Source organism: Lathyrus oleraceus, chromosome 5 (genome assembly GCF_024323335.1).
Source record: "Lathyrus oleraceus cultivar Zhongwan6 chromosome 5, CAAS_Psat_ZW6_1.0, whole genome shotgun sequence".
Taxonomy (NCBI): domain Eukaryota; kingdom Viridiplantae; phylum Streptophyta; class Magnoliopsida; order Fabales; family Fabaceae; genus Lathyrus; species Lathyrus oleraceus.
The window spans coordinates 141,295,315-141,307,134 of NC_066583.1; the positions used below are offsets into that span (position 1 = coordinate 141,295,315).

An 11,820-nucleotide genomic window follows, 5' to 3' on the forward strand; every position below is an offset into this window, starting at 1 on the left:
ATTTTATTTAATTTTCTCTTTAAGAGATAGGAGGGGGAAATAGTCAATAAAACTCTCAAAGAAAAGAAATTCAAAAGAATCGGTCTCACAATCGAGATTGGGTTCGGAAGTCAGTTAGGCAAGGGAAAGGTATTAGCACCCCTCACATCCATGGTACTCCATGGGAACCATTTAGGTTGTCTTCGTGCATGGGTATTTATCTGTTTATTGCTTTATTTTTAAACAGGGTGTGAAAATGAGATTTTGGGTTTTTATTATAGTGCTCGCCGAGGATTTGGGCCCTTGTGCCTACATATCATTCATCGGATGATGAGAATCAGAGTTCCATAGTTCAGAGTAGAAAATGTTTGTCGGTTGGTTGATTTTACCTTTGAAAAAAGAGTTTTCGGTGTGAAGCCCTAAGGCACAAAAATGAGTTTGATGGATTATGTTGATATTACCTTGAAAAGGGGTTTATGAAAAGAATGTTTGTGATTAGATTGCACTAAAGTCTATGGGCGGAGGTGAATATTCTAGACAAACAAGCCAAGTGTCTCATGTCCAAAATAATCAGAGTAAGGGTAGGAGAGCTCCATCCCTAGTCATTCACCACCACTTAAGGCTCGTGACACACAATACTAGTCATAGTTTTATTGTTTTTTGGAGTTTGATTAAGAAAATGCCGTTTGGCGTTGGATCAAGGGTTTATTGCTTTGATTGTGAAATTGGTGATGTACATGAATATAAAAAGTAACCAAGAAAGAAAATAAAGGGTCTCATTGTAAGGTAGCCCAAGAGAAAGTCTTGTGTGTGAAAAAGTGACCTAAGCTAACAAGTGAATAATGGTCTTACAGACATGTCTCCCTAAGGTAGTGCCATGATGCCATTCTTATAACAGGAATGTAAGTTACATATGAACATTAAAAGTCAAGGCAAAGTGTCAAAAGATTAGTGCAAGGTCTCCAAGCAAGGGTCCTAACTAAAATCCTTTAAGTCCATTGATTGATTACAAGTGAAATGCATCTTTTTAGTTTTATAATTTTATCATATTTTTGTTGTTTTTTATTGTATGATGATAATAAATGACAATAATAAACATGCATGAGGGATATATACAATGATAATGATGATGAGTACTTGAAAGTAAATTACAATTTAATATGAGTGACATAAAATAAACCACAAGAAAATAATAACAAGATCACAATAACAATGGTTAGTGATGAACAAAGTTGGTGATGTATAGTTAGTTATATGTACAAAGTAAACATTTGAGAATTATCTATCCATGGGTCAAAGGACTCAAAATATGGCGCATCAAGGGATAACTTATCACTGATGCAAAGTATTGAAGATGATACATGATCGTCTAACAATAGATTTAAAACAATGAGAGTTATTCAACCCCAGGTCCATCTATAAATGATTTGACAAATGGAAGATTATATACCTCAATGATTACAAGTTAACAGATGATTAATGATTAAGTCAAGCAATGAAACATAAGTGTTAGAGGGTTAATAGTTGATTGAAACAAAACAAATCAAATGGAATCACAAGTTAGATACACAAGCATGGCTTCATCTATGCATCAAATGACTTGAATATGGTTAAATAGAGGCAACCTATCAATGCCTCAAAGTATCATGAATGATCCATTGATCATTCATTGATAGGTTTGAAGCATTGAAGGTTTTATCAACCCTAAATAACCAAGGTCATGACCTGATAGATTTCATTAACCATCATCAATCAAGACATGGAAAGTCAACAAAATAAGTCAAAATAAAATAAACCAAAGGTGGAATAAAATAAAAGGGGGAAAATAATGAGGATATGTTCACAAAATATTTTGATCAGAATAATAATGGTTGAAAACTAGAAAAAAGGAAAATAAAAGAAAAGGAACTAAAAAGGAAGTGTGGGCACTGGCGGTTGAACCCTTAACCTTGGGGTAGACCCCCCTCCATTGGCCCAAGCGCCTTTTGGTGTTAGGGAACACGCTTCAACAAATAAAATATTAAGTCAAACACTAAAATAGAACACGCACGTCGAGGCACCAATCATAACAAGACACAGTATATTTTTAAATTTGAAAACGCGTGCGAGGTAACAAACATTGCGCCGTCTTCAACCTTAGACCATTGAAAATCAACTTCTAAAACTCGTGTTTTTGGAGGGAATCAAACATGTATTTGACCTCCCCACACCTCATCGTTATCTTATCCATACTCATGAGCCATTGATTGGCTCTTAATATGGAGTATTTCTTAAGAACACAGAAAAATAACTTAACCTAAAAATAAAATTAAATGGTGGATGATGGATAATCAGAGTTTAAACCATGGGGTTAAGTATCAGTGAGTAATTTCAAGCAAAAGGGTAACTTGTTTGAGTGAAAAAGATGGGTGGAATTACCTGGCTGGAATCAATCTCAGATGGTGACCCTGATGACTATGGATAGCTAAGGAAAGATGGTTACAAGGTGTTTTGGTGTTTTAGAAAGTTTGAGGGAGGTTTAGAGAAGCTTTCTGGGTGGTTAACTTGGGTTGAGAGGGCTTGAAACTTAGAAAGTGGAACTCTGTTTTTCATGAAGAAACTCGGTTTTAAAGAAGAGTTTTCTTGGCTTGAGAAGCTTGGGATTTTGATGGAATACCTTCCTCTATTTATAAGGAAGGTGAGGGAAATGTTTGGAGGGAGAAAGAGATAGTTTTGCTCAGAAAATGGTAAAGCTCGAAGATGACAAAAAGTGAGACTTGTGGAGGAAGGGTGGCTGCTTCTGACCTGGTCTCTTCCTTCCACTCAATCTATTTGCACCCTATTATAAAAAAGGAGGGACAAGGATGCTTTAATCATAGCTATTTATGTTTTTGCTTTTTCCATTTTGGAAAATTTCTGATTTTGAATTTTACTTCGAGTGGGATTCATATGACCTTGGTCCCTTTCATTGTAGTTGGAAAATGTGTCTTGTGATGTTTACAACAATGTTTAGTACCAAATGGAAGTGAAACAAAGTGGTTTAGGGGCTTAAAACAAGTTAATGCATAATCTGGTTAATTGTGGTCTGAGGTGTGCACCATGGCAAGTCAGCAACTTTGAACTTGGGCCAAATAAAATTGGCTCGTGCATTTGGCATGAAACTTGTGAAAAATATTTTGTGCCATTTCCTTGATCATTTTCAAAAATAACCAGGTCAAAAGGAGTTGTGGTTTGGAAATAGCAATGAGGAAAAATGGAGTTCATGGGCATGATTTTATGTCTAGCTAGGCATTTTGACCAGCTTGGCCAATCCAAAACTTAAGGTCCTTTCTCAATGAATAAGGTCTTGGACCTTGAAAAAAAGTTGAAGAGTGATTCAATTAGAACATTTGGCTCAAAGAAGATCTTGAAAAGCTTGAAAGGTGAAAATGTTATGGGGTTTGGACCAAGTGGTATGCCACCAAAATGTGACCAACCAACATGACCTAGAAATGCCATTTTGAGATTTATTGATTTTTAAGGCACCATGATGGATATTTGAAGCTCATATCATCATATATTGATAGAAAGTGAGGCTTGGTGCTTGGTGGGATGATTTTAGGTCAAGTGCATGGGTGAAATCAAGGCATTGAAAGTTCAAAGTTAAAGATGAAACCAAAGACTTGTACCATGGATGAAATAGATGTTTTCTTGATGAATGAGAAAGGAGAAGTTGTTAGAAACAAATCTAAACTGGTAGGACAAGGTTATAGTCAGCAAGAAGGTATATACTATATAGAAACCTTTACTCCAATTGCCAGGTTAGAGTCTATTCGTCTTTTAATATCGTTTGCAGTCAATGATAACATCATCCATTATCAGATGGATGTTAAGAGTGCATTTCTGAATGGATATATTTCTGAAGAAGTATATGTGCATCAACCCCTTGGTTTTTAAAGTTCTCAAAATCCTGATTTTGTTTTTTAACTTAAAAAATCTATGTATGGTCTAAAGCAAGCTCCCAGAGCTTGGTATGACAAACTAAGCAACTTTCTTTTGGGAAATGATTTTACTAGAGGGAAAGTGGGCACAACACTCTTTTGCAAAACCTTCATGAATGACATTCTGGTTGTGCAAATATATGTTGATGATATATTTTTGGTTTTGCTAATGCGTCGTTGTGCAAGGATTTTGCTAAGTCTATGCAGGAAAATTTTTAAATGAGTCTGATGGGAGAAGTTAAGTTCTTTCTAGGAATCCAGATTGATCAAAGATCAGAAAGCACTTATATTTTCATCAAAGCAAATACACAAAGGAACTTCTAAAGAAATTCAACTTATCAAAATGCAAGCTATTAAAGACTCCAATGCATCCTACATGTATTCTGGAGAAAGAAGAGGTAAGAAGTACGGTAAATTAGAAGCTATTCAGAGGTATTGAAATTCTGGTATGCAGATATCAGATGTCCTTAGAGTTGTCGAGACAGTGATATCTGAACAATAACAGGATAACTTACATAAAGAGGAACATGAAATAATAGAACATACAACGTTGTTAACCAAGTTAGGTGTTCAACAACACCTACATCTGGGGGCTACCAAGCCAGGGAGGAATTCAATAAGTAGTATTAGTTTGTAGGCCTTTTGCAAACTATCTCCAATTTACAATTAACAACCTAATCACTACTCGTGCTTAACTTCTACGAAAGACTCTCCTAGGCGTGAGACCCTTCTCACCTCCCTATCAATCACAATAGTGATACTTAAACAATTATAAGAAATTTAGAAGTCACACTTCACAGACACACAACCACTCGATACTTAAAAGCTTATGAGTGCTTGACAATTCTTACAACCAATCAACATAGTCCTACTCATATATCAAGATGATATTTGAGAGGATCACAAACTACACATACACTCAAACCGTATATATAACCATAGAATGAATTGGATATGGGCCTTATATTCCACATGAACCATCTGCACAACATTAGGTTATCAATCAAAAGTTTCCTAAAATGTCTAAACATTTAGAAAACACAGTTTGTTAACCATAATTAGAATCTTTGATTCCTAAACCACAAACGTCACATGGGAATGCTTAATATTCCTAGAATATTTTGTAAACAGTTAATCACACAAATGTTACCAAGAGTAAAACATGTTTCAGACAAGATGTCACAACCACATGTTAGGACATCTCGTTCAACATGTTGCAGCTAAGTTAGTTTTACCAAAATTATTGCCAATTAAAACAACAAGGAATTAGCAATCTCCCCTTTTAGCAAATTTTGGCTAAAATAACCAAGTACACCTTGCACACCTGCACCAAATTCCAGAATAACACCATAGGACTGAAACACAAACAGATCAAAATCAAACACACATATTATAGGGTTACTCAAGCAATCACATCATTCAGAGTCAATAGTAAATACTTCCCCTGTTTCACATAACCATGACTCCCCCCTCAAGGTTTTCTCCATAGCACACAAGACACTCCCTTAATCAGGTTGATGTCACACCAGCATGTTGATGTCACAACATCAAGTTTGACATCACAACTGGACATCACAAACACAACAACCTAGACAGAGATTAACCTACATCTCCTTTCTCCTTAAGCACAACCAGGCAGTGGTTAGTGGTTAGTGGTTAGCACACACAATACTCCCCCTTTTTAGCCATAATCTGACAAAGGTAAGGATCTAACCAAAAACAGATAAAACCATATTCATAAAGTGCAAGATCCCACACAAGGGGGCAAAAAAAGGTGCAAAATATCCTTGTCACAGACCATACAACAAAAAAACAAAAATAACAAAACAAGACTGCACTGAAATATCTTCCTGACTATCTGAGTCAGTTGTTGCATACTCTTCTCCTTTATCTTCTTTCTCTTTATCAGCATCATCCTCACCAGAATAGTCTTCATCATCCATTTTTTCATTACCATTACCACCCTGTACAACTTCCTTATTTTCCTCTTCTATCATATCCTTCATCAAAGTCCTCAATTTAATCTTAGTTATAGTGCTAGCTCTGATGGATTCCTCAAGCTCTTTACAAGTTTCTTTCAGCTGAGCAATAACACTCTTCTTGGAGGTGGTAGGGTTAGGTGCCTGAGAGGATGTCATAACAATGTCTGGGACTTGAGTTCCAGCAAAGAGTTTGTAGTGAAGTGATAAGGGATAATCCATTTTCTTCACACTATCAATGGGAAGCAAAATACCAGGATGTTGATTTAGGATGATTCCACAGATGAGGGATGGAAATCAAATGGGCATTTTTACAACAGTAGAGAAGGCTTGTTTCAACATTTGTTCAAATATGTATTTTCCAAAATCAAACGCTCTTTTTGTACCAACAACATAAATAAATTCACCAAGACCAGTAGAGATTGTGGAGGTATGATTAGTGGGCACCCAATTGGCAGTACCAATCCTATGAAGGATGGAATATTTTACACTCAACTTACCAGCAAACAGCTTCCCTTTGTTTGGCCAATGTCTAACCTACTTTGTCGTGATCTCTTTGCACACCTGATCATCAGTAACTTCTAGCTTAGCCTGAGGTTCATCTAGTATTCCTAGGAATTTATTGATCACAGTTGTGGAGAATGTTACAAGAATTCCTCTCACATATACCTTTCCATAGTCATCAATCTTCAGGTCATCACATCCATCAGGGATAGTCACCACAAACTCCTTTATTAAGTTTTCATAGCAAGGTCCAATGTGTGTGAATGTCTTCATCAATCCAACAGCTTCTATCAGTTCCATGACCTCTTTACACTTAAGGGCATCCTTCCCCAATTCCCTTTCCAGGGCTACCCTCCTCTGAATGACATACTTCCACCTTTGTACATTCTTCACATAATGCAAAGAAGCATTGTCGAGTGGAACTTTGGACCTAACATCATGAGGCATCTTGTTAGAAGATCTTTTTATAGCGGTGATATCCTGGACATCCTTTTCAACATCAAACTCGGATTCACTAGAAGAGACATCTTTCCTCTTTGTAGTAGGGTTAACAACTTTACTCCATGACCTAATGGGTCCAACGGGAGATTTTCCTGTGGAGATTCTAGAATGAGTACCTTTCAACCCATCATCTTTTCTCTTCACTTACCTGGAGGGAGAATCTTCAAAAGCAACAGTGTTTTCTTTACGTCTTTGTAGTCTCTTGGCAATACTAGGAGTAACAATGTTTGTAAGGGGTTCTTCATCATAAGTAAGTTCTTCAACATTGATAACAAGCCCAGCTTTCTTTTTACATCTTCTCTCATGAGCAATATGTTCAGGAACGTTTTCCTCCGTTTTTTCACTCGAGTCATTGTCAGGGCTTGGATCTTTCCCCAAATATGTTTAAACATCTAGAAAAACATCAGAGTTTACTTCCTTCAAAACAGATGCAACAAACTTCCTAAGTTCCTTATCAGTTGCACTTATTTCTGCTTCCGTGGGATTTTCAGAGCCTTTAGCATGCATACTAGGGCTTCTTAATTCAGACCCTTCAAACCTAGATTCTTCTTCAACAACATTTTTATCTTTACTGGGGATTACAAGTTCAGAAAACTTACCAGAAGTCTTGACAATTTTAGACACAAACGTTGTAGCTTTCTTCTGAGGAGGGGGTGAACTATGGACAGGGGGCAACGTCCAAAATCAGATCTTCTAGGTTGATCATTTAAAATGGTGCTTTTACCCTAGACGGTGGAGAGGAAGATCAACTATTTTCAGCTAGGACATGCATGTCAGTGGGTGAAGATTGTTGAGACATATTAGTAGACACTTGGGGAAGATGGAATAGGGAAAGGTTTTTAAGAGAGAGAGACCACATATGTCTGGAAGAGAATGAGGAATTAAAGTGGAAAAGGTAGTGAAGTTTTGTCCGAACGGGTACACAACGAGGTAAGGGGTAAAGGTAAGCGTGTCCAGTGCAATGATAAGAGACATGCTCTTGTCCGATACACTTAATTAGATGTAATTGCTATAAATTCTCATTAACACAAATCCCAAGTTTTCCTCTTAATTTTTCAAATTGACTTGCATCCAAGGCTTTGGTAAAAATATCTGCAAGTTGATTCTCCGTGCTAACATGCTCAAGTGTTGTGACTTTGTCTTCAACAAGTTCTCTGATAAAATGATGTCTGATGTCAATGTGTTTAGTTCTATTGTGCTGATTAGGATTTTTAGAAATATTAATAGCACTCAAGTTGTCACAGAATAATGTCATGACATCTTGTGTGACATTGTATTCTGTCAACATTTGTTTCATCCACATTAGTTGAGAGCAATTGTTGCCTGCTGCTATGTACTCATCTTCAGCAATGGATAAGGATACACAATTTTGTTTCTTGCTAAACCATGAAATCAGATTGTTTCCCAAGAAGAAGCATCCTCCAGAATTACTTTTCCTATCATCAGCACTACCAGTCTAATCAGCATCACAATATCCAACTAATATAAAGTTTGAATCATGAGAGTACAACATTCCATACTCACTTATGTCATTCACATACTTTAGAATACTCTTTACTTGATTGATGTGACTTACTTTGGGTTCTACTTGATACCTAGCACACACACGAACTGCAAAAGTTATATCTGGTCTGCTTGTTGTAAGGTATAGAAGGCTGCTAATCATGCTTCTATTTAAGCTATGATCAACACTTAAACCTTTTTCATCTTTAGATAACTTCAAGTGGGTAGGTGTAGGAGTTCTTTTGTGACTATCATTCTCCAATCCAAATTTCTTCACAATACTCTTAGCATATTTGCTTTGACACATAAGATGGAGTCTTAGATCTGTTTGACTTGGAGCCCAAGGAAGCATGTCAATTCTCCTACCAAACTCATTTCAAACTCAGATTGCATTTGCTTGACAAAATGTTGGAACATCTCATCTGACATCCCTCCAAACACAATGTCATCCACATATATCTGAGTTATCATAAGTTTTCCATGCTTTTCTTTGACAAAGAGAGTTTTATGAATTCCACCCTTTCTATATCCATGATTGATGAGAAACTTAGTCAGCCTTTCATACCAAGCTCTCGGGGTTTGTTTTAAACCATGTAGTGCATTCTTTAAATTGTACACATGATTTGGGAATGTAGGATCAATAAATCTTTTTGGTTGTTCAACATACACATCTTCATTTAAATAGCCATTTCGGAAGGAACTTTTAACATCCATTTGGAACAATTTGAACTTTAAAAGACATTTCATTCCATGTAACAATCTGATAGACTCCAAGCGAGCAACTAGAGAAAAGGTTTCATCAAACTCTACTCCTTCCATTTGGGTGTATCCTTGAGCAACAAGTCTGACTTTGTTTCTGGTGACAACCCCTTGTTCATCAGACTTGTTCTTATACAACCATCTAGTTGTAATACCCCAAAATTTGCCCTCCTCATTCATGCATTCATTTAGCATTTCATATTGCATTTCATCATGTCAATCAGAATTAGATCCAAGAATTTTTTTTAAAATAAAATAAAATAAAATAAAATAAAATAAAATAAAAATAAAAATAAAACAAAAAATAAAACGAAAAAAATATATATATATTTTTTTACAAAAATAAATAAATAAATAAAAATAATAAAAAAATATATATATATAATAGAAAAACTTGGACTTGGACCTCTCTCATTTGAGCCCACAAAACCATGAAATTCAGTCTATAAATACCAAGGCTTCACTTGAGAAAAAAAAGAAAAAAGCAAAATACTCTGAGGTTTCCTTGGAACAAAACCCTGAGGAAAAAGATAGTGAGAGAAGAGCTAACAAAGTTCAGAGCAGCCTCCAAACCCTGAAGGGAACTCAACTGCACAGAATCACATTTGCCTCACATAAACCCTAAAGGTTGTTTTGTAAACCTCACGGGTGCAACTCAATTTCAATCAAGCTCTCCAATCAGGTTTGCCCTATATCCATCATCTTTATGCCTTTAATTTGAATGCTCTAAATGTATGAGGTATTATGGGTGAATTTGATACCCTTTTGATGCATGTGTTTGACAAGAGGTTTAGGCCTCCTACCCTTGGTTGCTTTTTGTGAGCTTTTTTTTTGTGAATTGAAAGAGCATGATTCATGTGGTTACATTTTGATTTGGGGGCAACCCTTGATTACCCTTTTTTTTGTCTCTAACCTGTTTGTTGAGTTTTTGTGAGGCTCACATGACTTTTTTCAGGGATAACTTGCGTGGTTTTCCACTTTATTTGTGGGATACCCCCTGGAGGTTTCATTCCGATTACCTGTACTGACTCACCTTTCTTTGATGGCATCACCTTGGGAGATCCCTGGGTTTCTTACTCCTTTAATTGTTGTTACTTCGGATCTTTATCCGTGTGGTACTTTTACCGCTTTTCCGCATTTTATCGTTTTCTTAGCTGGAAGACCTCGATAGGAGGCATTTGTTTTCTTTTGTTTATTTACTTCTGAGCCCCTTGTTGGCTCATTTACTTTATACATGTTTGTTTTGTATGTGTTCGTATCCCTCCAGGTAGCGCGGTTCCTTCATCAAGGACTGCCTTTTTGCCCTTGAGCATCCCAAACCCTAAAACCCAAAGCAACACGTTAACTCCTTCTACTACAGGCGAGTAAGTCTCCAAAGGTCGAGCATCCGGTAGATTGCGTAGTGACGTCGTTCGTCCAAAACCCAATCCATAACCCCATAGTTAGCCGAACTACGTTTTGCTCTGATTCTCAGGCCATATGAGATATGTAGGCATAAGACGCGATGTCTTAGCGAGCACACATCCCCCCAACCCATAGGTCAGCCGAGCTACGAAGACTCTGATTCTCATATTCAGATGAGATACGTATGCAGTGGATGCGACATCCGCGCGAGTCATTTTCATTTAACCCCTTTTTTTTGGTAAACAGCACAAGATAAACTCACACCCTTTAGACAAGAACTACAAAAGTGGATCCCGTAGAGTACTACAGATGCGTAGGGGTGCTAATACCTTCCCTTCGCATAACCGACTCCCGAACCCAAGATTTGGTTGCAAGACCCCGTCTTGTCCTTTCCTTTTTCAGGTTTACTTCGAGCGTTTCCTTTCCTTCCTTTGGGACGAATAACGCACGGTGGCGACTCCTCTGTCATTTTCTTTCGTCGGTTGTTTTTTCGCGCACTGTATTTTTCAGGTTGCGACAGCTGGCGACTCTGTTGGGGACACTAAGAAGTTGACCTCTTGCTGGTCCATCTTCCCTAAGTGAGTCCCTCCTAGCTTGTGTGATTTCTTGTTTATTGGGTGTTCATGCTTTTGTACATTTATTTGCTTACCTGCTTGCATGCATCTGTTGTATCTGTTGGATCTGTTTGTTTGTTTGTTGGGATGGGGTGTTCTATGAGAGATAAGCCCATTACCCAGGCTTGAGTGTACACACAGGTTTTAGAGTGGATAATCATGAGGCTTGCGTGGCGTGTTGCTACGTTAAGTCGTTCGTGAAGAACCACACCCAGACGAGGTTTCTTTTGGATATATTATGTCTTACGGGTGTTCCGTAACAGCAGGATGTTCCTCTAGAAATCGTCGACTCTGGTGACCATTTCCCGAGAACTCAGTCGAGGCCTCTCCTCCGAGACTTTATTATGTTAGCTCTGGTGGGCGCATTCTCGCTGCTCAATCCGAGGATCCCGAGACTGGGAACTTGCTATTAGGATGTCCTGTTGAGGGGAGTCAATGGAGGTCTTTTGTTCCGTAATAATACCAAAACTTCAGTGGTACACGTATTATTCGCGACTGAAGGGCTGAAGCTGACGAACTTCTGTTCTTAGAACCTACCAGTGAGGGGCGGGCTAAATTCAGGAAACCTTAACCTCCAACCAACCCGGTTTTCTGGAGCAAAGTTTTGGGCTTGTATTA

At 37.5% G+C, this 11,820-nt stretch overlaps 1 protein-coding gene across 1 annotated transcript; it reads right to left on the minus strand.

Annotated features, from left to right (window-relative positions):
- Positions 1 to 6,454: 6,454 nt before the first annotated feature.
- LOC127079289 (uncharacterized) lies at positions 6,455 to 8,777 on the minus strand. The gene is made up of 4 exons (XM_051019693.1): positions 8,499 to 8,777; positions 8,354 to 8,378; positions 7,071 to 7,290; positions 6,455 to 7,025 (listed from the first exon to the last, which is right to left on the minus strand). Exons 1-4 carry the CDS (start codon positions 8,775 to 8,777, stop codon positions 6,455 to 6,457), a joined length of 1,095 nt encoding a protein of 364 aa, XP_050875650.1.
- Between the last annotated feature and the right edge of the window lie 3,043 nt (positions 8,778 to 11,820).

Coding starts and splice junctions, on each gene's coding strand:
- LOC127079289 (XM_051019693.1), bottom strand. CDS start 8,777: ATGCTTCCTTGGGCTCCAAGTCAAACAGATCTAAGACTCCATCTTATG. Junction 7,291..8,353: donor TAGTGCTGATGATAGGAAAA/GTAATTCTGGAG, acceptor ATTTGGGGAAAG/ATCCAAGCCCTGACAATGAC. Junction 7,026..7,070: donor TTTGAAGATTCTCCCTCCAG/GTAAGTGAAGAG, acceptor TACTCATTCTAG/AATCTCCACAGGAAAATCTC.